Genomic DNA, 26,918 nt, shown 5'->3' on the forward strand with positions numbered 1-26,918 from the left:
GCCTTGGATGGAGCACGGCAGCGGAGACTCCTTTTTTTCCTGAAGCCATTATCCAAATATGTTCTGTTTTTCAAACAAATGAATGGCACAAAAATCAAAGTATCAAAAATGTATTGCCCTTCATAATGGAATTCCCTTTGAGCAAGGACACGTAACAATGGGCCATTCTCAGCTTCCTGTCCTTTCCCTCTCTATATGCCAATGGATGTGACCTCCACGGTTTTAACAATGGGGCACCCGGCAGCACAAGCAAGCGCTTGGCTTCTCGCCACTGCAACTACGTGCAATAAGGTTGCTTTGCTCTTTGTTGTTATATTTAAGGATGACATCCTAGCCTGTCGGCCCCTTCTATTGTCTTCTCCGTGATTATTTTCTACCGTTGTTTAGCCCCAGTTGTGGCTCTTTGATGAAAAGGTCGCCACTCAATTGGAAAACAGTCATTAAAATGCGGTGGGTACTATTCACCAGTGTGCTTGGGGGAACCAACTCAACTGAGCTGGTTAATCAAAAGTTAATTATATAATTTTCATGCAGATGAGGGAAACATTCAAATGAATCCCAACTCTACAATCATTACAAAAATAAATAAAGAAATAATTCCAAAATGGTATAAAATGTTCAGGGACCAGGAGGCTGTAAACAATATGAAGTTTAATTTGAGGTAAACAAAGTGAATATTCACCTGGGGGTCTGGGAAGGAGAAAGTGAGGTTAAATCAAATTTGGAAACATAGATACCAGCAGGTTTTGTTGTTCTGATATACATGCAATTAAGCAGGTCCTTGATGAGGACACTGAGTGAAAGTTGGGTTTCATTGAAAATGGTTTTGAGATGTTTTGAAGAGAATTCCTGGGATTTTATGCTTTATCTGTAAACAAGAATGACTCTGGAAACAAGTAAACCACAAATTAAAGCCATATTTTAGAGAACATAATAATAGCATAATTACCTTTTACGAGGTTGTTGCACAATTACTCCGAACACCGCGAAGATAACGCATTAGCTCATGTGAAGCCATTTAACGGAGTCTCATGGTGACTTTCACACAAAATGCTTCTGGACGTCATGTTTCTCGGTAACTTTGTCGAAGAAGGTGCAGCGGAATGAGCTTCTCTTTAAAAGATTCCTCTCATCAAAAGGAAACGATTGGGTTATGCAAATCACCGCCTTGAATATTAAACCGGCGATGTGAAGTATCACAAATGAACGAGCATTGTTCTGGAAGTGCAATGGAATGTGGTTTAATTTCTCTTTAATTCTATGTACTTTTATAATGTTCACCTTTTCCCAGTTGTGTCATTGGGTTTGAGTTCATTGGTGTGCATTACAACTACATTCTAACAATGCAGGGCCTCCCCGGTGTCAGCGCAGTTCATGAATCCTGGCCCCTTATGCACCAGGCGATTAGTATAGTATTCCGTCTGTGGGGCTTTGCCAGAAAATGAGTTCTCTTTAAAACATATGCCCCCTGCTGATTCTTTTGCTTTCCTGATATGAAATTCCAGTTTTTATAATGAACACACCAATTTCCTTTGCCGAGCAGAGGGGAAAAAAAGTTTAAATGCTTAACCCAAGTTATCCTAAATTAGCAGAAAGGTGGTTGTGTACGTCATAAGCGGAAACAAATATTCAGATGAGTCTCTTTCATTTCAAGGGTAATCAACATTCAGGTAGAAGCGCAAATATCAGCTGGTGTAATTTTCCACATCACATATGCACATGACTGGTGTGGCAGAAAATGGAATTTCCAAAAGTGTAACAAATTCAATTAAGTCATTGATTTCTAATAAATTGGCTTAATCACCAGCTGTTGTCAAGCTAAGTTTGTTGTGTCACAAGTTTGTCATGCTTGTCGGTCATGGCTGCTTTACAAAGGAAATTTAATCTATTTAAATGCTGTAAAAACAGTACTTTAGACTTAAATAACATTGTATTACAACAGCATTTCAAAGTTAAATTCCACTTCATTTTCATTTCACGGAAATCAGATTGAATTAAGCATAAATTGAATCAGGATTCAAAAACTTTATTAGAATTTTACATGGGTGTAAGTACTACAGACATGCATATAATTGGCATCTGTGCGGTAAATGTGATGATTTGTTGAAGTTAACATCGTGCCCTTGGGGAATTGTCTTTTTTTTCTTGTCTAGTAGCTCTTCATTTATAAGGAAACCTTTTCTTTCGGTCGAAATGTCTGGCATCATCATTAATCTAAAGAGATTGAAATAAACCTCAGTTAAAATACTTTGCTCCGCTGCTTGAATATTTAACACAGCAAACATTAAGAATGTCCTTTATGTATATGATTCTAAACAAGGCTGAGCATACATCAATATATCTGTCATCATCGAAAGAGATCAAATTAAATAAGCACATATTCAACCTTGAAAAAAGGGGGTGAAAAATAAAACAAGTAATTGAGCAGTTTGTATATTGTCACTGCTTGTTTTGAACACAGTGGTATGAAAAAATGATGTCTTGAATATTAATATTGTACAATTGGAGATGACACCGCAATAAATAATGCATAATAAACACTTACTGTATTGTATGGTCTTAGCCTCTCTTGGGCTTGGGCACTTGCCTCCTCAGGAAGAGACACCACACCTCCACTACCCATCATCTAAGCACAATAAAACAGAAATTTAAAAAGCTGAAAACGGTGTTGAAATGAAATTTTAACCGACAGTAACATCACTGTAAAAAAGATGATTTAAAAAAAAAAAAAAAGACTGATTTTACTGCTGCCTATATATTTCACAAACCTGGCAAATTTCCCAGAACTCTAAAATTAAAGAAGAATAAATAAATAATGGTAATAAAAAAATGAAACCTCACCCTGATGGTTGCCTCCAGCTCTCCCACACTTCTCTTCCCGCCCGGTAGCCATCCATAGGACCAGTGCTGTGACAGGCTGACTTGAATCACCAACACCAACACCAAAACCTTCACCATCACATTGCCGTTGGGTTCCATTGCGGCGGCAGAGGAAGCCAAATTTCTGACAAAAAATAACACTTAATGCCCCCTTAGTCACAGCTCCGAGGCTCACGGACCAAAGTTTATAAAAGCATCATTAAGCAATCGTTAACAGTATTTAAAAAATAATATATTAACTTAATAAACAGTTCAGTGCACTTCACTGTGGACTAACTCACCTCTTTTTGCTTTGTTAGCATGTGGTGCATTAGCAAGTGGGGGGTTTTATAGGGGTTACAGAGGGCTGCTGCAAGGATTATAATCCCCTGTTTGCAGGTGACACATTTACTGACTAATGGAACCCATACTAATGGAAGAGGCTCAAATATGTTGACATCACCGTGAGTCAATTAAAAGACAGTTTTTGTGTGTATCTACAACTAGGTGGGCAATCAGACGGCAAGATCAAACATGGTATGTTACCGGGTAAAATTTATTACATTTAAGCAAAGCTTTTTTTTTTTTTTTTCATTTCTTTAGATTCACCCAGATTCAAAAAGCAGATCACTGAAAGAATATGCATACATTACATCAGCTGCAAGGGCTCACTGTCTTCCACACAATTTCTTGATCTTTCAATACTGATATATGAAATGTTCTTATGATAGTATATTATTGTAGCTTTATATCAAATGATACAAGAGACCTTAGGGATGACTAATGAGCACAAGCACTATTACACACAATAAGAAACTTGTAGGTATAAATGCTGTAGAAAGTCCTTCAACCTAAAACTTAGTTTTCTAGAAAATAAGCAAAAGCCTTGCAAAAATATAGGCTTTGAGATTTACAGAAATGTCTGGCCTGTCTTGTTTTAATATGAAACTAAATTCACTATCCTAACTAAGAAAATGTGTGAAATGGTCTGTGACATGCATATATTCAACATTGTGGCTGAACATCTCAGGTTAGGCTCATGAGTTGCCAACTAATGCGTTCGTGACAATTCAATATTTGAAAACATTATATTTTAAGCGTTATATTTTCAGTCCTAATAAAAGGTAAAGCAACCAAACTACTTTGAAAACATTTCATTGGTGATCAATAAATAAGGTCCACCACTTACAAACAATGCACTTTAAAAATGTTTCTATTACATCTGGGTAACATAGACATTTCTTTATAAAAAATTGTGTCACCTGGTGACAAGTATTTCATGATTAGGAATGTTTCTAATCAGTATGGCACTGCTTTACTAAAACATGCGAGGGTAAAATTGGCAAGTCGGTATGTATTAAAAAAACCTGACCTGAAGCAGGAAATGATGCCTGACGTTATAGAAATGGCATGACCGGCGTGTTTTCAGCAAGTGAAAATATAATCATTTTCTTTGTCCTTCAGTACAGGCTAATTGTAATCCAAGCCATCAGGCATCAGTCCGCTAAGAAATATTGCCATGGGAGCAGACGAAAGTTTGTAAAGTTGAGCAAAATTACAACAGGCAGCTGCTGTTAAGTTATTCAAAAGACAGAAGTGAGGTAATTTGCAGTGCTTAACAGAATAAAAACTAAAATGTTAAGCTTTAGCTTTAGTGAGATCATAAATATTTTTCACACACATTGTCACTCAGGATATTCTAGCGGAGCGGTGACTAAATTCATCCTTGTGATCTCTTAACTGCAATCAAGCATATTAAGATACAATACTAATGCAAACCAAAGGCATTGTTGTCATTAATAAATGTACTATACATGATATTAGTGATGCAATTTAAGTGATCAAACTAAAATGTATATATATATATTATTGATATAGATTACAATAATAATGGAAATATCCTATTTCATTGACAAGAACATTACATTTGTGCCATAAAAACTATGAACATTAAACCCACTCCTAATAGACACTCTTGCGGAGCGTTTTGCTTATATTTACAGTATGTTACAATATGTTGTTAAAAGCAGCAATCAAGTGCAGGAGTTAAAAAGAGCTGCATTACAAAACATTCAGGGAAAAAAAAAAAACATTGCATAAGTTAAATTGACAGAAGTGTAACAATATCTGACAGGAATTATTTAAAATTGGCATAATCTGAGAAAATATCAACGAAATCCTGGACCACTTTATAGCAGAAGTCGTATTGCTCCTGGAAAGAAAACCAAAGAGGGAAAAACGGTTAACATGCAGAAATAGTTCCAAGCAACACAAACCTGAATAAACTGACAGTTTCTACAATGCAGGTTTGATATTTTGTCATTTTCAACCTACCACAGTCTGAACCATATGTGGTCTCTGCATGCGTAAACTCTTGACTGTCTGAAAAACATCCAGGAGCCCTTCGGCTTTGACTCTCTCAAGAATGTTACTGAGGGCGATGAAGGTACCGGTCCGACCCGCGCCGGCACTGAAACATGACGGACAAAATAATCAGTAACCACGTCACAGAGTGCACTTTGAAAACAGAGAAAGGGCGAGTGGAGGAATAATTTGGAAATGCAGTTAAGCGGTATAACAAAATTAAAATTTCCAACAACTTTGGCAACAGTGGGGCAATGAAACACATCAACTCTTTTTTTTTTTTTTTTTTTTTTTTTTCCTCAGTTGGAATGAAAAAAAAGTTTGTGAGAGAAAAGGTGACCTTTGTGCAATACTGGTAATAGTCATCCCACTTAAAGAGAGGCTAATCCAAACGCTAACACTAATCAGTTTGGAAGCTCTGTGTTTGACTGAGTCAATGTTTACAATGATGGTGGGATGGAGTGAGAGAGAGAGAGGAGACAGACACAGAGAGTGAGCACGGTAGTGATGTGCAATTTGGAGAAGCGTAGCGAGACGTTGGGGATTGCAAAGGGTTAGCCCCATTCCCGAGGGGTGCGGAAACAGCTTTAAAAAGCCCCTCTTAGACAAGTGGTGATGAAGGAATAGAAAAGAGTGATGACACCATTTCCTGTCGTTAGCTCATCTTATCAGATTAATCATAGTGGGAGTCAGAGGATATTTCACTTTGAGAGGTTTTAATTGACTGTGAATCAGTGGATTGGATAAATCCCAATGGGCCGTGCTGCTTTAGAATCACTTCACCTGAAGCTAGGTTCTGATCAAAGCTTTCACAGCTAAGTCTTTATAAGGGATCACATTAGTGGTTTAGGAAAAGAACACTGGGCCTACTGAGGCAAAATGTACAATTTATTGTAATAGACATTGTGGAAAAGAATATTAGGAAAGTAAAATGTATCAGGACTATGCCGAGTGGTTAGACTGTGTACGCTTCTAATTTGCGGATGCACATCATGCTGCAGAATTGTCAAGCTGAAGCTTCTCACCTGCAGTGAACAATTATGGGATGGTTTCCAGACTGCTGCTGCTGCCTCTGCACAGAGGCAATAATGTCAATCATCCCTCTTCCCTCGGCAGGTATTCCGATCTCAGGCCATCCGTGGAAGTGGAAGTGTCGGACATGTTGTGACTGCTTTTCCTGGTGAGTTGGAGCGAGCCAGTTCTGTTATTTTATTATTCATGCGGCAAAAAAAAGCTATTTTCAACATGGTTTTTTATTTGAACGTGTAACGAATAAAAATTAATGTCAAAACAATTCCATCGTCCATTGCGTCACTCGATGTAAAATCTAAAACCACGACATACCGGCCTGTGGGTGACCACCAAGTCTTTAAGAGTGAAGGTTTCACACATCGAATTTCCAGCCAGCTCGACGGAATAATCTCCAAATGTAACACTGCCCTCTGATGGCCAATACTGGAAACACTTTTCCTGATAGAAGAGGTCAAATGGGAAACGCAGGCTTGTTAATCCTCCATTTTACACCGCAAAAAGAATCAAACTTGTCAGCTGGAATAGTTGTCGAACAGGAAACAAACACACAAAAACGTGGACGTTTCAACATCACCAAACTGTACCTGCTCCCTCTCCTTTAGTTCAGTGAGCATAACGATTGAATGACACTTCCACTCCCACACCATCCTCCAGAAGTCCTCAACTGTATGAGACAGGGGGCCCTGGGTTGCGATAAAATAGTCCTTCTGCCTGTAGCCCTGGAGGGCAGATGATCCAGTAAACAACATTTGACAGTGCAGCAAACATAATATTTTGTATTGCTTGTAAAGGAAACAATGAGCTTTATAAATACTTTTATGGGAAATCTATACAAGAGGTTTTGAGGGAGTGCTTACATCAATAAAGGAAGCATTGATGTAGTCAGTGAACTCCTGTCCTCTCTTCACTGAGAGTATTACACGGTTGAAATCGTCTGCAAAAAGAAAAAGAGTGAGCTGAAAGTTTGCACAAGTGATTCCTAATAAAATACAATACGTTCTAAAGGGCCGAAAAAGCAGCAAAGTAAAACTTTGGCTTTGTTATTAAGGCCGATTGGGGCCAAAGCTCGCATAGGATCGTACTGGAATAAAACTCCTACTTTTGAACAACTTTGTGCCTTTTGATTCCAGATGGAAACCTCGATTTGAATGTAATTGATCACGCAGACGCGTTATTAGCCAGATATCTATAACCGCAATCGATGAAATCAACTGTGATACTTTGATGTTACATGGTTGTGATGTATTATGAATCTCTTCAGAGTATCGGATCAGTCCTTACACGGGATGATCTGAAGCACACGGTTCTTCTTCATGTTGGCGGGAAGGTTCCCAGTTCTCATGTTCTCCTTCATTATGCGCACGTTGGTCAGTTTCTGGTGGGCGGGGCAAGTGGGCAGATTGGCAAGGGATCAAAACATTGCTTACATCTATTCGATGCAGTACAATACTGATAAAACATGGGGATCTTTAAAGTTGCTGAAATGGGCAATATCTTAAAATTTGCTACAAATAGATCAAATGAAGGCTGAAAAGGATAAAAAGGAAAAAAAAAAATTCCAGTAACTAAAACGAAACTATGAGTGAAATCGAAAAATTTTTCGACTAGCTACAGCAAATTCTACATGGCAGATGGTGGTGCCTTACAAAGTTTAAGTTGATTCAACGCATTGTTATTTATGTTGCCATTGCCAAGAGCTGCACCTTGGGCAAGTTTTCTAAGAAAAAAAATCTAAAACTCTGCAAGTTGCTAGGTAATACTGACAATTCATTACTGACTGAAAAAGTTTTTTTTTTTTTTGTTGTTTTTTTTCGCATACCCTGAACTCCTCCTCCAGGCCCAGCCTATCGTGGGGAGCCCTGGTGTTGTGAAGCCTCTGCAGATGGCCCTCCAGAGAGCACACATCCAGCTCAGTGTCTCCATACAGGTAATACTCCAGCAGAGCCTGGTAGATAAAGGAGTACTGCATCTGAAGAGGAAGAAGTAGTGGAAGGTAAAGAGGAAGAAGTAGCTGTAGTTAGTTCATTTTATCAAACTATTTCCTACTATTTTAGTATCACTGACAGTTTGTTTTCTCCACTTGTTTATGCCTGGACTGGAAACCGCGCTGAGCTGTCAGCGCAAGATACAACAGGTCAGAGAGGGTCAACGCTTACATCTGTCTGGATGAGTTGACAGCGCTGCTCTCGTATTCTGCTCACGAAGCCAAAGACATCCACCCTCTGTTCCATGTGCATCATTTCGATCATGCTGTCAATGACAATGAACGTCCCAGTTCTCCCCACGCCAGCACTGCGGAGATGCAAACAAGAAGCACAATGTCTCCTCTGTTACAAATAACATTAAAATCCACCAGACAGAAATGTCATGAGAAAAACCCATTTGACATAAGTGTTCTGTGTGAAAGAGTAACACCCTGCAATTAAGGAAAAACATGGAAAAGTATCACAGGTTTTCTTAAAAAAAAAAAAAAAAAAAAAAAAAAGAGGGAAAAAAGGCCTTGTATTCTTAACATAGACTTCAATTGTAAGCATGTGTAAAAATGGTTCACTTCTGAAGCCCCAAAACAGCCCTAATAGATTTACAAGGGTCATTTCAGCAGATGGCACCTTCGGGAGCACAGAGCTGGGATTCCACAGCAGGGTGTTGAAGCCTTTTGAATGGACCCTATTCAAGAGCAACAGTCTCTCTCCCTGAGCACCTGTTGCAGCAGTTGCTACAATTGGCTGCAGATTTCTATGGTAAGGCTTTGGATTAAGAGGCAAAAGCAAAATTGTGCACATACGCATTTAACAGGCAGGCACTCGAAATAGAAATAAGAAGTGCAAAAAAAAAACAACAAAACGATTTACACTTACCTGAGCACTGCTACGGTTTAGGCTGTGCTGATAGCTACAATGATTTGTTGGTCATGCTAATATGTCTCACTCTTTCTTTGTGTGTGTGTGTGTGTGTGTGTGTGTGTGTGTGTTGTTGTGTGTACAAACACATATATCATCCACTCACAAACACACTTGTAGATACATTTCCTCTGTAAATGTATACATACAACTAAGCGCATACACACGAGTGCATAAACACATATGCGGACATATACATATGTGCATATTCACTCAAATTCATATCCAAACACATATGCAAATACACATACACTTATACATATACATATACTTATGTACAAATTCATACATGCACATACCCACGTACATATGCTTATGTACAAACACACACGTGTATATATATATATATATATATAATGTAAAACCATATATATATATATATATGTAGATATATAGACACGTGTATACACACACTCACACATATACATACATACACACACATATATCTATATACTCACATAAACATATCTATATAGGCATATATATTTACATACATGTATGCACATATGCTGTATATATGCACATATGTCAAGAATGTGCATGCTGTTATAGTAAAAAAAAAAGCAATATTGCCTTTTATATAACAGTACTGCAAGTGTTACTATTACATGATAAAAAAAAGCAAAATGGCACACATACTCTGAAAGAAATTTACCCCATTTACATGGCAGCAGATGTACAAGTTTAGTTCTGACATTTTACCTGCAGTGCACAACAATGGGTCCAGCATAGGATGGATTGACAGCTTTGACCTTCTTGAGGAATTTCAGCATGCCGATGGGCGAGAACGGCACCCCAAAGTCTGGCCAGCTGGTGAAGTGGAGCTGGGTGACCAAGCACGGAGCTCGGGGGCCCTCGTTCCCATGCTGTGAAGAACAGACGTTCCCAATTAATATAAGTACATGAATTCACTGTGCAGTCAAACATTAGTAAAATGACATATCCATGTCCAAGTTGACGGACAAAACGGGAGACTACAAGGAAGTCAACAGTAAATTAATGCATTTTTAGTGAACTGTGAAAGAAAAAGAGACAAGTACAAAACATGTATACTGGTTTTGCTTTACCTTGTCTCATAACTCTGAAAGTTCTCCCAAGAGAGTTAGATTTCATTCCCTTGAACACTCAGTTGCCCTGTTATCAGAGGGCTGAATGTAAAACCAGCCAGTCTGTCAAGCCTGTGCTGCAGCGCTACGGCACAGTCACTTTTTCACAGAGTCTGAGAGGATATCTGCACTTCTACGGCATCAAATGGAGAGGGAACAAAGAGAATTTTGCAATATGAAGGCTTTGCAGTACACTGAGATGGCACCCTACTTGGCAGGAAAAAAAATAGGAAACAGATAGTGTATGTGCTCAAACCTCTTACAAACTGCTTGATGTGACAACATTGCGTGCTGCTTCTTCATGTTTGTTAAACACACTTCTTTTAAATCTTTTATGCTCTCAAATACAAATGTATTTAACACAAGTATGCATTTCAACCCCCCCCACCCCCCACTCCATTATTACATTATGTTTTGTATTACAATTTACCAATCTCTTCCAGTGGTCCCTTGGGGTTTATAACTTCTGCTGCTTTTAAGCACAGCTTCCTTTCTTTGATGTTTAATTTTTAATTACCTTAATTACCTGCTAAAATGCTATTACAATTATGTATCTTTATAAAATCTGATGACGAAATATCATGCATAATTTTTGTGTAATTATGGACAAGGTTCATCTTAAATTACTTTAATAACCTATGTGTCCTGACTACATTTTCGCTGTTCTATTAAGACTCGTACTTCGAATCTTATTTTTCTTAATGTAATTTCAATAACCCGACTTATTTGCAGTAATCATGTGCTTAAAAAAATGAATCCCTTAATAAAAATCTGATGGAAATGCTTATTAGATGCATGTTTCTTACTTACATACTGAACACAGAATTTTCTAATCGTGTAGTCCACGAGCACGGTGAAGTCCTCCATCGCCACCCGGACATTTCCATACAACCAGCAGCCTTTTTCTGGCCAATACTGATAACATTTTTCCTGATGGGGGAAAACAATTAAACGAGAAGAAGATGAAAACATTTCGTCCACAATTACAATATAGATTCAAACTGGTAGCAAATCAGTGTTTATGGTCTATAATTTGGGGGTGAATTAATATGAATGTGTTTTCTGGTGTGTGTAGTTCAAATACTGGTTCAAAGGCAGTCGTGCAGACTTTGTGAGTCTCTATCAGTCAATATGATCCTCACACCGAAGTTTCAACTCATTAACTAGATTCTCAGACTAATTATCATGAAGCCTCTCAGGATCTTATTAACAATTATTCCATCATTGATCCCTAATGCCTCTATTCTGCAGTATCAAACCTGCTGTTGAGCTCTCAATTGATCATCCCTTTGAGGTTAAATTTAATGCAATGCCAACTAATCTGCAGGGTGACAAATTGTATAGATTCTCATTTGGGAAAGGGGTGAAAGAAATTACGCCCATGACTTTAGGTCATCATAATACAAAGCGTTTTGTTTTAAGGGTACAGTGGGGGCATATAGTAGATCCTATAGGTTAATTCCGTATGACATTAATGCAAATAATGTAGAACACGAGAGGGGGGGGGCAAACCTCTTTCCTTTCTTTCAAGTTTGTTAGCATGACTATTGTTGCTGTTTTCTGCTCCCAAATCATCTGCCAGAAGTCGGCCACTGTCTCAAGTTTCGGACCTGGAAATTACAGTGAAAGTTTGGCATTGCAATGGAAGCAGCATGAAATTGTCAAAAAAAAAAAAAAAAAATCATTGCAAATAAGTTCCAAACAAATGTTATAAGCTAATGCAGGGAAAATCAGTTTTGAAATGTGGGCCTCTTAATTGTTTTACTGATCTGTTGTTATGATGTCGTCCAGGCACAGTGCTGTGGGCTGATTATGGAATGCGGTAATTTAAACATTCAACATTCCAAACAGTTGCGTTATTATTTCTTTCCCTGGAGTTTTTTTGCCACTGTGTTTTGACTTTAATCCCCAACATGCACCAAACATTCAAAAGTATATTTTTCTCCATATGCAAGTGCTTTAATAGAATGAAGAATATATGAAATTAAATTAAATTAAATACTAGAAATTCTGGATAAACAAATGTACATTTACCTTGAGCTGCAATGAATTTATTCTTCTCTTTATAACCCTGTGCAGAAAAAAATTCTCATTATTAATACAAGTTATTTTACCTAAATAAAAGCTTTGTTAAAAACTTGACCCACGTCTATGTAAGATGCATTTATGTAGTCAGAGCAGAGATGTCCATCACGATTACTTAAAAGCACTCTTGAATGATCATCTGTGGAATAAAGAGAAATTCTATCATGATGCACTGTAAATGAAGAGGGTTTTTATTTTCATTTCAACCCACATCTTCTCCAAGATTTACAGATCAATAAATAGAGCAGTGTCTGCTGTAGCATATAGATCTTCACTCACATGGTAAAATGTTTGGGTATCTGTTTTTCTCTCTGTTGTGATCCCTGCTTGCCTCCTCAAAGGACCCGTGGTGGTAGTAACATGGCAGCGACTATAAAGAGAAACCAAATCCTCACGAGGCAAAAAATAAAAAGGAACCCGTACACAGCCTGCTGTCATTACATTTTATGGCTATTTTCTGTATTTGTTCTATACTAGACGGAGGGATTAGTTACATTCCTGCACGGCTGACACCAAATTAACTTGTGCTTACATTGAACTCTTCTCTGAAGAGCTTGCCATCGTCTGCGGAGCGTATCCGGAACTCTTCCTCCAGCGCGTCCAGAGGGATTGGGAAGTATCTCTTGGAAGGCGAAGGCGATCTGGGGAGGAGGACCACTGTCTGCTCCCCTGTGTTTAAAGAAATATACTGCCGTCAGGATGCTAACGATTCCCAATGGAGAACATTACAAGCTCACATAGCACCTGCAAAAACAAGCCTGATGGCCATTAAGATTTCCTACTTCTGCGGGTGCATAACAGAAATGATTTCTTGAGTCGTAAAACTAGTGCCGCAGCTCCTGCATTAAACCATCTTAACTCAAAATTTGGCCTTTCCATTTATTTATGTATATTTTTTTAAACTTTGAGTGAGAGCTTATATGGCTCCCTACGTGCTGGGAAAGATAAGAGCCTTCCATAACCTCTCTGGATACCTACGAATCCAGAATGTGAAACTTTCCGAATCTGTGAAGAATGTAAATCTATAAATTAAAAAAAAAAGAAAAGCGTAAAAAGCAGCTGCATTACATTTTCATGCACTGGTGATTATATTGAGTACAGCACAAGAGTACCTTGTTCTTCCAAGAAGCCATTTGGAATTTTTTTATCCACTGAGGTAACCAGAGCTTTCCTGTGGTTTTTGAACCTGCAGCAATTACAGAGAGTGAAAACTGCATGAATACACAGCTGAAAAATGTCCGGATTGAAAAGCGAAAACACTAATGTATCATTATACATCTCTCAAACAAAACTGATCAGATATTGCAGGCAAACAGTAAGAAACAAAATCAGTATTAACCATCTGAAAGACGCAATGCCGTTCTTCATCATGCTGTCCACAAAAAAGAGAAGGTCAGTAAATGTGGGTCTGTATTTTGACCTGACCTAGCTGTTGTTATTTGCCCATCTTCTTAAGGTGCAGCTGTTTACCCAAACACCACAGCCGAAAGGCTATTTCCAGAACCCCTCCCTTCGCTATGCTCTGACATTACACTCACACAAGGCCTGAGACACTGAGGGTATGGAGGCGATAGTATTTAAAAGAAGAAGAAAATTCTATCATAATTATATCACAACTGGATGCATATTAAAAAAAAAAAAATCTCATTACACAAGCCTTTTCAATGGTTGTTACTTTAAAAAGAAAAAAAAAAGGAAAGAAATTGTAATCTTAACTCAAATAAAAAAAAAAACTTGAAGATGTTATCTAGTGATTACAGATAGTCTGCAGATAGGCATTAAAATTTTGTATCACAATATTCAAAAACAAAACCTATATTTAAGTATCACAATTATTTTAAATATATTGGCTGTCCTGCATTTGTGAGAACAGGTGTGTTCACCTCAGACAGTAGATGGTCAGCAGCACCACGATGATGAGAAGCAGGGATATGACCAGCGTGGACGGCAGCACATGAGCACCCTGATGGGTGGTGTTCTCTGCATCCAAGACACAGCGGAGCAAATGAATTTTCTCCACAATTACAGTGACACAAGTACTCGCTATTTGCAGTAACAGTTATTTAAAGTGTGATCAAACTTAGAAGTAGCTAGAGGCCACTCTAATCTCTCCCATTAAAATAAAGCATCAGCGAAGAGTCGGTTAATGTAGTTGCGTATTAGGCAGAGAAAGCTTGCTGGAAATATCCATATCCAACTAATTAACACAGCTTATCACCTTGTTTGAACGGCATTCAATCTGTTTTTATGAAGAATAAAAATAATTTCAGGAATCATTGCTCAAGAAATAATCAAAAGGATAATGTGTTCAATGTACACGTCTTTGCTTCCCTTTATTTGGAGCTAAAGTGAATCACCTGACTGCAGCTTCATGTTCAGCATGTCGACATGAAAGTCAGCCAAAATGTGAAGTGCAGTCAACAAAGACAGTGTTTATGGAGGTTTGATGTATTTATCGTGATTCTTTATTTGTACTAGAATGAAAGGAAAGAGGTTCACCATTAACATGAACAAGGTGTCGTAAAGTTTTAACTTTTCAACTTCTGTTTCAACCTTTAAGAGAATAACAATTATAGTTTATGCTACAGTTGAATAGGAAAAATAAATCATGGCAAAGTAACTAATTTATCTCATTTATTTGTATATGATTTTGACCTCTTACATTCTTCAGATAGTTTAATCTTTCTCATACATCAAAGAGCTGATCATGACTGGTTATGATGGTTTGAATGATACCATGTACTATATTGACCAATCAGATATCGCAAATAACGGTGGCATACTGTATTTTGAGCGTCAAACAAAAGAGGATTTGTGAAAGAAATCCATTTCAGCAAGGGAATGGCTGTTTAGCCGTAATTGGTCCTGACCAGCTATCGCAGTAGTCACTCTGAAGCTCAGCTTTCCAGTCCTTTTAATGACATACTAACGCAATGACTTCTACCACCAGCACCTGCTGGGCACAAATGTTTCAGATGAATTAAATTATACTGCATCACTACAAGAGCTGCAAAAGAAAACATTTTCTCGCAATAATTACCTGCTGTTCGGTTCTCATGAGAGGAATTATTCACGGCTGTGGAGAACCCGATCAAAAACAACACCATTGTCACTGCGGAGGAAAAGTACAAAATAAAAAAGTGACAGGTGAGGGTCTGTAGTTTTACATGGAGTCCACTAGAAGGCACCAAACCAACATGAAAAGCCCAGGCGTGAAGCTTCCATGAGGTGGGATTGTGGGCTGCATCTTCAATAAATGATGCCTGCACTGTTTACTCATTTACTTATCAGTGAAATAATTATTATATCATTATTAAGTATTTGAAGAGAATGGAAATATGTTCAATAGGCATTCAAATGTTTTTGAAAATGATGACTCATGGGGATGGTGATAAACTAATTTTAAGAAAAGTGTGTTGAAATATGCACGCTGCACAGATTATTCTACCAGCTTTTTATAGGGGACCAGATGGTGTTTTCTTTTTAGAACAGTCCCCCCTCCACTTCTTCCTCTCTTTCCCTCCTTCTACAGTGAAGAATCATAATTTTTTTTCTCTCTCAACCAACCACATTCTCTAGTTTCCTTTACTGCTCGGCGCTATTAGTGATTTATTTGGAGCAGAGCTGTTTTCAGTGCCTTTCCAAAAGGAAAAGGATATGCCAAGTTCCTCACAACTACATCAGAATATGATTGATTCTGGCACGTTTGCTTAGGTCTTATTATATCCAGAATGTAGACACCAGATCCTCCAAATTAACATCCATTTCCTCTTTTATCTCCATGTACCCAAAATGAGAGAATATGAAATCACAGAAAAAAATGTGCAAATGGCCCAAATCTACCTAAATGGCTTTTCTGGGATAATTCAGCAAAGTTCCATTTGAGTCGACTAATTTATCATCCGTTTTAAGTCCCCCTCTCTTGTTATAGAGGGAACATAAATGGATGGAATAATTCATTGTGTCAATTTAGTTCTTCTAGAAATGGGTCATCCGGGGCCCTAATTTGTAATGTTCGAGAGGATTTCTTCTTTTTCTGCTCACTGCTCTTGGGGATTTCGTATAAATATACTTCAAATCACATTTGTAGAGAAAAGAGCTTTAAAGTAATACTCTATCTACTCGGGCCAAAATATATAGACTTTAAGACTACATAGAGACTGTCAGGCCCCAAACCTCCAAAAGGACATTTTAAACCCGCAACTAATAGGAATCTATGAGAGTCTAAAAGCTGTTTATTCTCTGGGTCTGTGAGTCTCTCTGGCTGTTTCTTAGTTTCACACCCACCCACCAACACAGCCAACCAATAAATAATCTGGTGTGCATTTTCAAAGGCAAGATGATACTATAAAAAAATATGCAAAAATATGCTATATGCAGGAACATTTTGTTATGTAAATACGAATATTTGGATTTGTTTAATTTCTAGTAATATGTATATACACACACATATATATATATTACTTCTATTACAAAACTGCACTATGAACCAAATTTAATGAAATCATAAATATATTTTGCTTTCCTATTATCATCTCATTCAGTTAATATTCTTTCAGTTCCTTTTAAAAAAAAAAGAAAAAAATATTCATTTTTTTCATTTGTATTTCAACCAAAAAAATGTATGTCAGAAAAAAGGAATCCAAATATAAGATGAATGAATTAATTTTAAAGTGATCAATACCTCGTCTTTCATTTTTTATTTTTTGGCTGTTTCATTCATTGTTAATCCCTGTAATTATTGATTTTTTTCTTTTATCTATTTCAATATTTATGAATAATTCTTCATATTTCCATCGCCTTCCTCACCTCTGAAAATTAGGTGGGTCACTGCAAATTCTGGTGTTGTTTACCAAACAGTAGGGTGATCAAATAACCCCATCAGTGAAGTGGATATACATATACTTGGCTGTAATACAAATCTCCCTCTGCTCAATTTTATGCTTATAGAAACAATTTTGTTGATTTTAATTTACTGAAAAAAAAACACAATGTTATTATACTGATATTCTAATGATAACCGTTCAAACACTACACACACACAAACAGTTTCCCCCGTCCTCCATCATGTATGCATGTCTGCACATACGTCCCACAGCCAAAGGCTATGTGTTGCATATGTGCCACTTAGCATTAGAGGAGCCAATTCTCTTCCTAGTGTTAACAAGCTAACAGTGTCAGCACCTGTTCCCCATGCTACCCCACTACCCCACTGGGCGAGTGGCATTGGCTAACCCCGGCCCATCCTACAGAGCTCTGCTACAAGTCATGCTGTGCATGTGGGCCATTGCACAGGGCAGTGTATATCTGGCATTTCCTGGCAGTTGCACTCCACAACATCAAAAATGCAAGAATAAAACTGAAATTGTAAAAATGTGTCAAATGCCATGCCACTTGGGAATATACTATTAAATAGATAAAAAAAAAAACATGTTTCTGAAGAAGAAAGAAGAGTATGTTTGTGCAGTGACTAAGTTTGCCATTATAAGTATTTACCTGCTTGCCATTTTTGTTAAGATGTAACATGATTTCTGTCTGTCTTGTCAACTTTTTATTAATTTTAGATCTTTTTTTCAAATAATTCAAATATTTGCAACATGATAAAAAACATGATTCATATTGGCGATGGTGCATTGCAACTAAAGCGTCTTATTTTGGTTAATTCATGTCCTCCTAAGGGCTTAAGACATAATTTCCAAAACATTTTTAAACACGGATGTTCTTCATAATAAAAGAGTCTTGATGTTGCCAATGAGTGTGGTATCATTAATTCAACAGTTTGGGATCCTGCTGGTTTAATAACCTGCTTCCAACCATATGATGACTTCAACCATGAGCACCTCACTGATATCAGTCTCCTGTGTATCAAATAACACTACATTTTGGGCTGACAGATGTAAATGAATCCACCCAAACACAGGACCTCGAGGGTGGTACAAATGTGCAATTCATAAAAAATGTATTTAGCATTTCCTTTTTTTGCTATATAAATAAGCTCAATGTTGCTACTATAATACTAAGAAATTGCTTTGAAAAAAATCCTTAGGCAAACAATGGTGTAACATTTTTAATAAGGAAAATATAACATAATACTGTGGCTCCGCAATTACCTCATTTGAACACCTCATATGAATTATATAACCGCTTCATAAAAAAATACATATGTACTACAATACTTCTACAATATGCAGGATCTGGGTCTGTAATTGTGTCCTACAAAATATCAAGCATCCTAAATAATTTTTACGATACTTTGCTATAATATTCTGTTAACTTTAATAGATCCACAGAAGAATGACAGAAGAAAAGATGGGTTGTGATGTTTCTGGATGTGTAGCCAGATCATATTAGAAAGAAACATTTTGCAGAAAAGACTTATTGGTCAAACCTTTAATGAATAGTGTCTCTATTGCTTAGGATTATGAGAAATTAATTCAAGTGGAAGGTATACTTCTCTTACTCTAGGTTTGTCATGGTTTGTCATTTTTCTGGTTAATTGGTTTGTACGGTTGGTCAACATCTCCTACTCTTTGACAAAATGATATGCAACATGAAAACACTGGTCAATGGGTAAATAAACTACATGTTTGAGTATTTTTTTAATATAGTTACATGTGTTTTTCATTAACAGAAAAATTGTCTCTCTCTTTCTCTCTCTCTCTGTCTCTCTCTCTGTCTGTCTGTCTCTCTCTCTGTCTCTCTCTCTGTCTCTCTCTCTGTCTCTCTCTCTGTCTCTCTCTCTGTCTCTCTCTCTCACACACACACACACACACACACACACACACACACACACACACACACACACACACACACACACACACACACATATATACGTATATATATATATATATACACACACACACACTTCCTACCATCGATAATGAAAATAACAATGACTGATTTAATGTTAAGCATTAATGTTAACATTAATGTTTAATGTTAAGATTTAATGTTAACCATTAAGAGCCTGACACTTTCTCATGTTATTGCTTCACATAAAACCTTTTCTGACTGCAGTGATATAGGGCTAAAATCATCAGATTAAGTTATATTTATTGCTGTCCAATTAACATGCTGATATTCTTCTACTATTTCTGATTGCCCTGGATGACTTTTGCTTAGACTGCTGCATTTCCTTCTATAAATAATTTGATGATTTGCTTCAAAACATCTTGGCAATGGATGTAAACCCAATATTAACCACTAGGCAACCACTGACATATCAATAAAATTGTCATTGGATGTGTCTTGCCCCAGGGAGTTAAAAAATGGACAATAATATATATATATATATATAGATATATACACAGTTGGAGTGGACACAGTGGCGTATTTACACAAAAAGTTAAGACTTTTTTGCTGTCGCTTCTAAGGGGAGAAGGAAAAATGTTTTGAGATGAGAAGAGAGGAGTGGAGCTAGAGAAGATAAATGTCTCCAGATTCTATGCTCAAAAATAACTGCCATTATGGAAAAAATCTTTAGTACACAGTGGCAATAAACATGTTGAAGCAACACCCCTGCCTAAGTTCCTTCACTTACTTCTTTGCATGATATCTGCTGTTTCAACAATCGCCTGTTCTTTAATCACATTACACTGATAACTGATTGTTCATGTACCTTTCTCATCCTCTCAATCGTTCACTCCTTGCTGCATTATTAAGGTCAAGGGAATCAATCTAAAGTTACGGTTTTAAATCCAATTATTTTAATTTAGAAAGAAGACACAAAATAATCAATAGTTCACATCATTGGATTGTCTGCATTGATCTGGAGAGTGCAGACGCAATGACATGGTCGTTTGTCAGAAGAATTTAGTAAAAGACTTACACTTCCAGGCAAAGCCAGTGTGATCTTGTATCAGTTGACCTGTCAGTCCATAGCATGCGTGTGGTTCCACTCCGTTTCCCGATTGGACTATTTCTATTCTGACTCCTTCTTACATGTTCTCTGAGTAGTCTGCCTCCTTACTGGATGGAGGGATCATTAAAGTTTGCTCTGGCCGCTTATGAAGTAAATCAGAAGTTCAGATTAGGCTCATGGAGACCTGGAGATTTAAAAAGAAAGGAGAAAAAAAATGCATTAATGTTAAACAAATTCCAAACATCTTGAAATTAAAGTGTAAAACAGAAAAAAATGAGAAATTTCCTGACTTGCAATTTCAAGCCAGCTCACACTAAAAAGAGAACCCCTATGAGAGCATTAAGAAACAACAGAGGAGGAGAGAAATGAGTAGGATGATGCATCTGCATAAGGGCACAGTATGCCTGAGAGAACGACTCTGCAGGGTGCAGACTGACACACAGGCAGTCTGTAATGTAATGCATATGCAAAAATGTGCAAACATTCGTTGCATTGTCTGTTTTGTTAGATCAACGCCTTAGTAGAGACCATCAAATCTCTGAGCAGAGAACAATTAACACATTATTATGCTTTCTCTTACCCCAAAGGCCTGCTGGACCTAACACATGAATCAAAAATGCTGTTTTACAATAGAAACATTAAAAAGAAAATTATAACATAAAACATTCTTATGTCACCTAATTTAGCTAATACACAAGATATCAAAAATACTGTAATTATCAGTCAAAATTGATTTTTCACTTTGAATACTTGATAATACTTTTTGTTTTTTTTTGTTTTAATTTAAAAATTGTTATTGTTACGTTTTCCTTGTAACTCAACAATTTCCTTTGGGATAAATAAAGTTGTTCTCATTCTTATTCTTACTGATGACATACCCGTTATATGCTGCATCTGCTTATTGATTTTTTACATCATGTTATCTGTGCCCTTGTGCTGTGTATATGACATTTCATTTAGTGTTAGTCATGATTTGAATTTAAGGGTTTGGATTTGCTCAGCACTTCAATATACGTTGGTGTTTTATCTCCACTTCTACATCTCGTCCTAGCGCTTTTTAATACCTTATACAAAATTAAACTGTGAGGGTCACATGTTGCAAAGGCAGTTAGACTGACGGAAAAAACATCGAGCAGGAAGAAAACACATATTTATATAAAATGCCCACAGCGGAATATTAAACACAAGAGACAAACTTAAAAACAAGATTGGGCAAAATAGGTTCAACCATAGTTGAATTAAGAGACCTAGTTACATGATCCAGGGACACCACGGAAATGCAAGAACGTCTCATTTGCCAAATAACTTTTCAATTTTTATAAAGGCATTTTGTGAAGACAAAGTAGCCAAGAAAAAGATGGATACATTTATATATGGTTCTCATTCATGTTTACTATGATTTTGCTCCCTCTTATAAATGTGTTAATGTACCTGGCTGCTATGACAAGTTAATGTCCCTCTGGGATCAATAAAGTCTATCCATTTATCGATCTATGAAATAACCATTCTAAATTGATTCCTTTGGTTTGATAACATTTTGAATATTTAGATTAGCCCAAAAATGTCATTCTTCTGTGACCATCATACAGATTATCATATTAGAAAGTTCAACGATATTGTGTATTACTTGCTACTGACTTTGCTTTCCTTAAAAATGATGTCAAAATCTAAGCTAAGCAAAATTTCTCTAAAAGGTTGCAGAATAAAATCTTATCAGAAAAACAGAGGCTCCAGTAAGATCAAACTCAAAAACACTGAATCTTGTGTTTTCTATTATAAAGCTGAAAACTTATTTTTTAATTGGACAATATCTGAACACATCTTCTGAAGTCTGAACCCAAGGTGTATTTTCATCATGTTTTTCCAAAAGTCCCCAAGTCACATTATAATGGTTTTTATGAGCTGCACAATACTCCCCATTATTAATTACGATTCTTGGGAGTGCTCATCTAAAGTGTTCCATATGTAACCAATTTTTTTTTTTACGCAATTGCATAATTAAGGATTTCCCAGCTCATTTACTTGACACACAGAGATAATGACTGCACTGATGATTCAAGGGGGTCAAACAGGAAATCATGTCAGTAAGGAGGGCTGTCAGAGCAGCTCATGTGACCTTTGACCTTCCCCACAAACATAAATCCCATCACTTAAATTGTCCATCAAAAATGCATCACGATGCAGCCAGGGGTGATGGAAATATCAGCTCAGTTATCTGGATTTGAAACCAATCATAGCCTCTGCTACATGTGACTTTTAAGCAGTTAGAGTGCGTTTAAGAAAAGTTTCATTACAAAGATATAGCTTAAACTTAAATAATATATAAAATAGGTGATCTGTTGCTGTACTCATGTACAACACACATTGAAGAACTAGGCTAAGGTTTTTGCAATGGTAATATATTATCTATTTTAAAAGGCCTGAGCTGAATGATAATAAGTATTAAAAATGTATAAACTATTCAGTTATTCATATTGTATTTCAACTGGCTAAAAGTCCTTTGGGAGACTTTTATGAAACCATCTTTATCTTTTTGCACAGAGCCTTGTTCTTCTTTCAGCCGGGTCTAAAAAATAAGGAAACATGCACACTGCACACACACACATTTTCTTTGTGCAACTTGGCCCATTGACTAAGAGGCGAAACATGCAGGTTATTAAAGTTTTATGGTGTGCAGTCATCGCCCAGCACTCTGTGGTTCAATTATTTAATTCATACAAAAACAGGCAACAGTGAGCAGGGTAGCAAAATACTGCTATAAAATAATGGAGCCGTTTCTTCTCGGGAAAACATTTCAATGAAACAATTTATTACAGAAGTTAGCTTTCTGCAATGTGCGAGTATGTTTTAAAATAATTTGAATCTGTTTTGCTTTGGTAACATCATTAAAGGTCACTGAAAAAATGTTAACCCCATTCATGTTAGCCACATGCTGCCCTCCTGACATAAATCCAATATTGATGGCTTTTACCATGCAGACACACACACACAAAATCCATGATTCCACAAATAATGGGAAAAGTAGGGCATCCGAGGCATTCTGTAACCTTCAATTGCAATGAAATAGTTTATCCAGGTTGTAAAAAATTGAATTCTCATATAATGTTTGACCATATTTATACAGTTAGATCAACTGAATCATTGGTTTGTTGATAGTTTTGACAAATAAGGAAAAAAATTGGCATCTACAAAGACTTGTGAATAATGATGAAAATTAAAATTCCTATTTCAGTGTTCATAAAACGATTTACAATCTTCATATGATTTCAACAAATCGGCTACACCTGTTATTGAGCAAACCAGTCTAAGAACGCCACTTCTCTGAAATGAGTGGCTATTAAAATGGAGAAAGAGCGGGGAAGTATTAGATATTAGTAGCTCATCTCCATCCTCATGTCTGATGACTTTGAAATGACACTTCTGGGGCAGCTGAATAGGTAAAAGTGAAGACAAAAGATAATCATTGCAATTCAATCTTCAGACATGTTCTTTAGTGGCTCAGTGAAGGGCGACAACCTTGTTACCAACCACTACTGTTCATTATATATGTCAGAAAAATGAAACAAACAGAAATAATAAAAGAAGTGTTAGATTAGAATTAATTCTATGGCCACTTCTGAATAATTTGACCCAAAACAACTGATTCAATTTAGACCAATAATCGACCACTACCACTTCTTCTCGTCTGCATACAGGGACGATTCACTACGACTGATTTCCTGACAATATCCATTCTGAAACCTGAAACGGAATTTACGCAAAAGAAAATATTAATACATTTCGAAATTAAGAAAAACAATGACATGACCCTCCCATGCTTAGGATGTTATTTGAAATACATGCGGATGATGATGCATTCCTATATCAATGTGTATGTTCGCAGAGCCAGAAAATAACAAATTCGAAAACCGTTAAATCATCAGTCTGATTTATGTTTGCTCTGTTTCCCCAAGACAAGTCCTTTTGGTCATGCCCACTCCACAGACATGCTCATCAGCTAAAAGAATCAGATGAGCGAGACAGGGTAACATGCACTGGACAACTATAGAAAATGTATCGCACCACACAATCATCATATAATGCCAGGCGTTAGTCTTTCCAACAGACATAATATGTTGATCGACTAATGAGTCTACATATTGGAATTCCAGACACATATTCCTCACCCATGTCTCTTGACATTTGGCATATAATCTGCATAATAATCAAACTCCTCTTAAACAGAATAGGGAGTACGCAAATACTCTACGCAAATCATCAGGAGGGAAAGAGTAGGGAGAAGAGGTGTTAGGAATTAGTTCAACTTTGTACGGAAGGACATCAACAAAGCATTGTACAAGTTTCATTCATCCATCCAGCATATAAAAGACATATGAATTTGATATTTGGACAAAAGACTTTTCTTTTTCCAATATATGACCGTCCGATTCTAAAAGCAATCTAAAAACATGCCAGTGTTGACACATTTAATCGTTAAATATCATCCTAAACTGAGGATTTCACAAAATGAGGAGTCTGTGCGCCTATCCCTGGCTCATGTTTTCCCCAGATGCAAAAGATGTGGGTTAGGGAGCCTGATATTTAGACCATAGATGAGGAATCAGAGGTGGTTCTAAAATTAACTTCAAATGTTACCAGGCCATTCAATCTGGGATGGAACTGAGGGTGAAAGTTGTTGTAAAGGAGGTTATGCTGACGGAGTGATGAAATGAATCATTAATATGTGGATTAAACATGATCCAGAAGTTACCCATTCTGCAATAATTGTGACAGTTTGTTGCCATTTTCACATAAGCTGTGCCCCATTTGTATTATTTAAAGGGCTGCGAAAGAAGGTGTGTGAGTTAGAGCAGGTTTGTTTTTTCCATCAGAACAGAGACAATAAATTTCATTAACTGCATAACAGGGAAATTCAAATGTAGCATTACAGGGTAGCAATAACAGAAGGATATAATAATAATATATGCTTTATTAACCCCTCATGGGGAAATTCATTTTCTGCAACTGACCCATCATGGATGAACCATGAGTAGGCTGCCGTCCACCAGTGCCAGGAGAGCAGTTAGGGGTTCAGTGTCTTGCTCAACAACACTTCGACACACTAGGAGGAGCCAGGAATCAAACTATGAATGTTCAGTTTCAAAGACGATCGCTCTATATCCTGCACCACTCCGCCCCACAATACAGATACAAAATGAATAAAGAACTTGTCGAAATCTTCTCATCTTGGAAACTGGACTTGAATTTCTTCACTTGAACATGTTTCATCTCTCATCCAAGATCACTTTCTTCACTTCTTCAGAACTGAAGAAGCTTCTCGGATGAGGGATGAAACGTCATCAAGTGAAGAAATTCAAGTCCGGTTGCCAAGACAAAAAGATTTCGACAAGAATTCACCATGACCTGGAGGACTGAGAACCTCCACAGACAAATCAAGAACTATGTGCAATATATACACTAAAATTATTTAAAAAAAAAAGGAATAAAAAAAATGCCAAGTGCGGGTAATGGTTATTGAATAGCATAAATCACATTTTTTTATTTTATATATAGAGAGAGAGAAGAAGTGAAATATATATATATGTATATATATATATATATATATATATATATATATATATAATTTCAATAGAAATTATGTCAAATGCAGCATACCATGATTGTTATGATTACAGCGTGCAGGCCTCACGACTATTTGCTATCTGATTCCTCCCGCCTGCGTTTCCTGTATAGACCAGTGAGGGTGTTACATGTCCAATGCGTCCCTCCCCACAACATCTCGATCGGAATTTTAATTCTTAAATCGAATTTGTCTTGTCGAGGAAAAAAAAAAGGAAAAAGAAAAGCACTGTCAGTCAGCGTCGGACCGAGCATCTTGGTGGTCGCACACGGGGTGGGGATGTGCTCCACTAACCTATATCCACTGTGGAGCGCGGTGCCTGCAGGAATGGCAGCGCGGATGACAATAACATAATTTGGAGAAACAAATCATCACATCTCGGGTGGTTTCTTTTTTTTGGGGGGGGGTACGGTTTATTACGAGGTTTGTTTTGCTTTTCTTTCTTTCTTTTTTTTTTTAAAGAATTGATGCCGTTAGATACCCGATAAGGAAGCGCGTAGCTATTTAAGTGTTCTGCATCTTACCGTGGATGACCTCGCCTCACGCGGTGCGGCGGAGTCTTGGCTGCAACGGTCACGACGCCGCCCGTATCCTTTGGAGAGTATATATATATATAAATATATAAAAAAGGATGTCAGCCTGTTATCGGAGGCGGGGAACGCGTTCAGATCGTCTCGCTGATCATGTACCCCCCACCCCCACCCCCCTACTGCGGGTCTCGGGGAGAATACGCTTCCCCTGACGTCTCCCGCAGCAGAGCGCGTTATGGCAGCCGGGATGGAGGCTCGGTCTGGAGATCCTCCCCCGGGCGCAGCGCGATGCGTCAGGTGGACACTCAGCAGCCTTCACATTTCCTGCATCACCGGACGAGAAAGGACGTGTCTGTTTATTTAAAAAGGATTCCTTCATGTTTTCATGTCCCGAGATACCCGCCTCCCTCCCTTCCACTTTTGACATTTTCACATTTGGTGTCGATACGTTGAGAAAATAAAAACAAAAAAACAACAACCTTTTCCCCCATGTATCACCTAGGAGTTCATTTTACGAGACATTACATTAACTTCTATTTTACCCAAGTCATAGTCAGCGGC

At 37.3% G+C, this 26,918-nt stretch overlaps 2 protein-coding genes across 2 annotated transcripts; both read right to left on the reverse strand.

Annotated features, from left to right (window-relative positions):
• Nucleotides 1–634: 634 nt before the first annotated feature.
• gnrh3 (gonadotropin-releasing hormone 3) lies at nt 635–3,089 on the reverse strand. The gene is made up of 3 exons (XM_086171682.1): nt 2,842–3,089; nt 2,546–2,626; nt 635–2,214 (listed from the first exon to the last, which is right to left on the reverse strand). Exons 1-3 carry the CDS (start codon nt 2,977–2,979, stop codon nt 2,161–2,163), a joined length of 273 nt encoding a protein of 90 aa, XP_086027808.1. The 5' UTR covers nt 2,980–3,089; the 3' UTR covers nt 635–2,160.
• Nucleotides 3,090–3,396: 307 nt separating this feature from the next.
• On the reverse strand, nt 3,397–26,531 carry LOC147236623 (receptor-type tyrosine-protein phosphatase epsilon-like). Its single transcript, XM_086171669.1, has 21 exons — nt 26,352–26,531; nt 20,175–20,391; nt 15,387–15,458; nt 14,230–14,326; nt 13,459–13,532; nt 12,879–13,015; nt 12,626–12,716; nt 12,409–12,485; nt 12,296–12,332; nt 11,774–11,871; nt 11,072–11,191; nt 9,858–10,021; nt 8,412–8,547; nt 8,075–8,224; nt 7,537–7,630; nt 7,113–7,189; nt 6,840–6,974; nt 6,568–6,693; nt 6,249–6,400; nt 5,194–5,329; nt 3,397–5,071 (listed from the first exon to the last, which is right to left on the reverse strand). The coding sequence occupies exons 3-21, from the start codon at nt 15,451–15,453 to the stop codon at nt 4,997–4,999; spliced, it is 2,043 nt and encodes a 680-aa protein (XP_086027795.1). The 5' UTR covers nt 15,454–15,458; nt 20,175–20,391; nt 26,352–26,531; the 3' UTR covers nt 3,397–4,996.
• Between the last annotated feature and the right edge of the window lie 387 nt (nt 26,532–26,918).

This window comes from Fistularia commersonii, chromosome 2 (assembly GCF_037954325.1).
Source record: "Fistularia commersonii isolate RoL2024-O1a breed Wild chromosome 2, RoL_Fcom_v1.0, whole genome shotgun sequence".
Lineage (NCBI taxonomy): Eukaryota > Metazoa > Chordata > Actinopteri > Syngnathiformes > Fistulariidae > Fistularia > Fistularia commersonii.

Excerpts from the sequence above, each read along its gene's own strand:
- gnrh3 (XM_086171682.1), bottom strand. The coding sequence starts at position 2,979 with ATGGAACCCAACGGCAATGTGATGGTGAAGGTTTTGGTGTTGGTGTTG. Across the intron at positions 2,627-2,841 it reads AGCTGGAGGCAACCATCAGG|ATGATGGGTAGTGGAGGTGT; the intron begins GTGAGGTTTCAT and ends TATTGTGCTTAG. Across the intron at positions 2,215-2,545 it reads GGCTAAGACCATACAATACA|ATTAATGATGATGCCAGACA; the intron begins GTAAGTGTTTAT and ends CAATCTCTTTAG.
- LOC147236623 (XM_086171669.1), bottom strand. The coding sequence starts at position 15,453 with ATGGTGTTGTTTTTGATCGGGTTCTCCACAGCCGTGAATAATTCCTCT. Across the intron at positions 12,333-12,408 it reads TAAATGCATCTTACATAGAC|GGTTATAAAGAGAAGAATAA; the intron begins GTGGGTCAAGTT and ends TTTTCTGCACAG. Across the intron at positions 6,975-7,112 it reads TCAATGCTTCCTTTATTGAT|GGCTACAGGCAGAAGGACTA; the intron begins GTAAGCACTCCC and ends TCTGCCCTCCAG.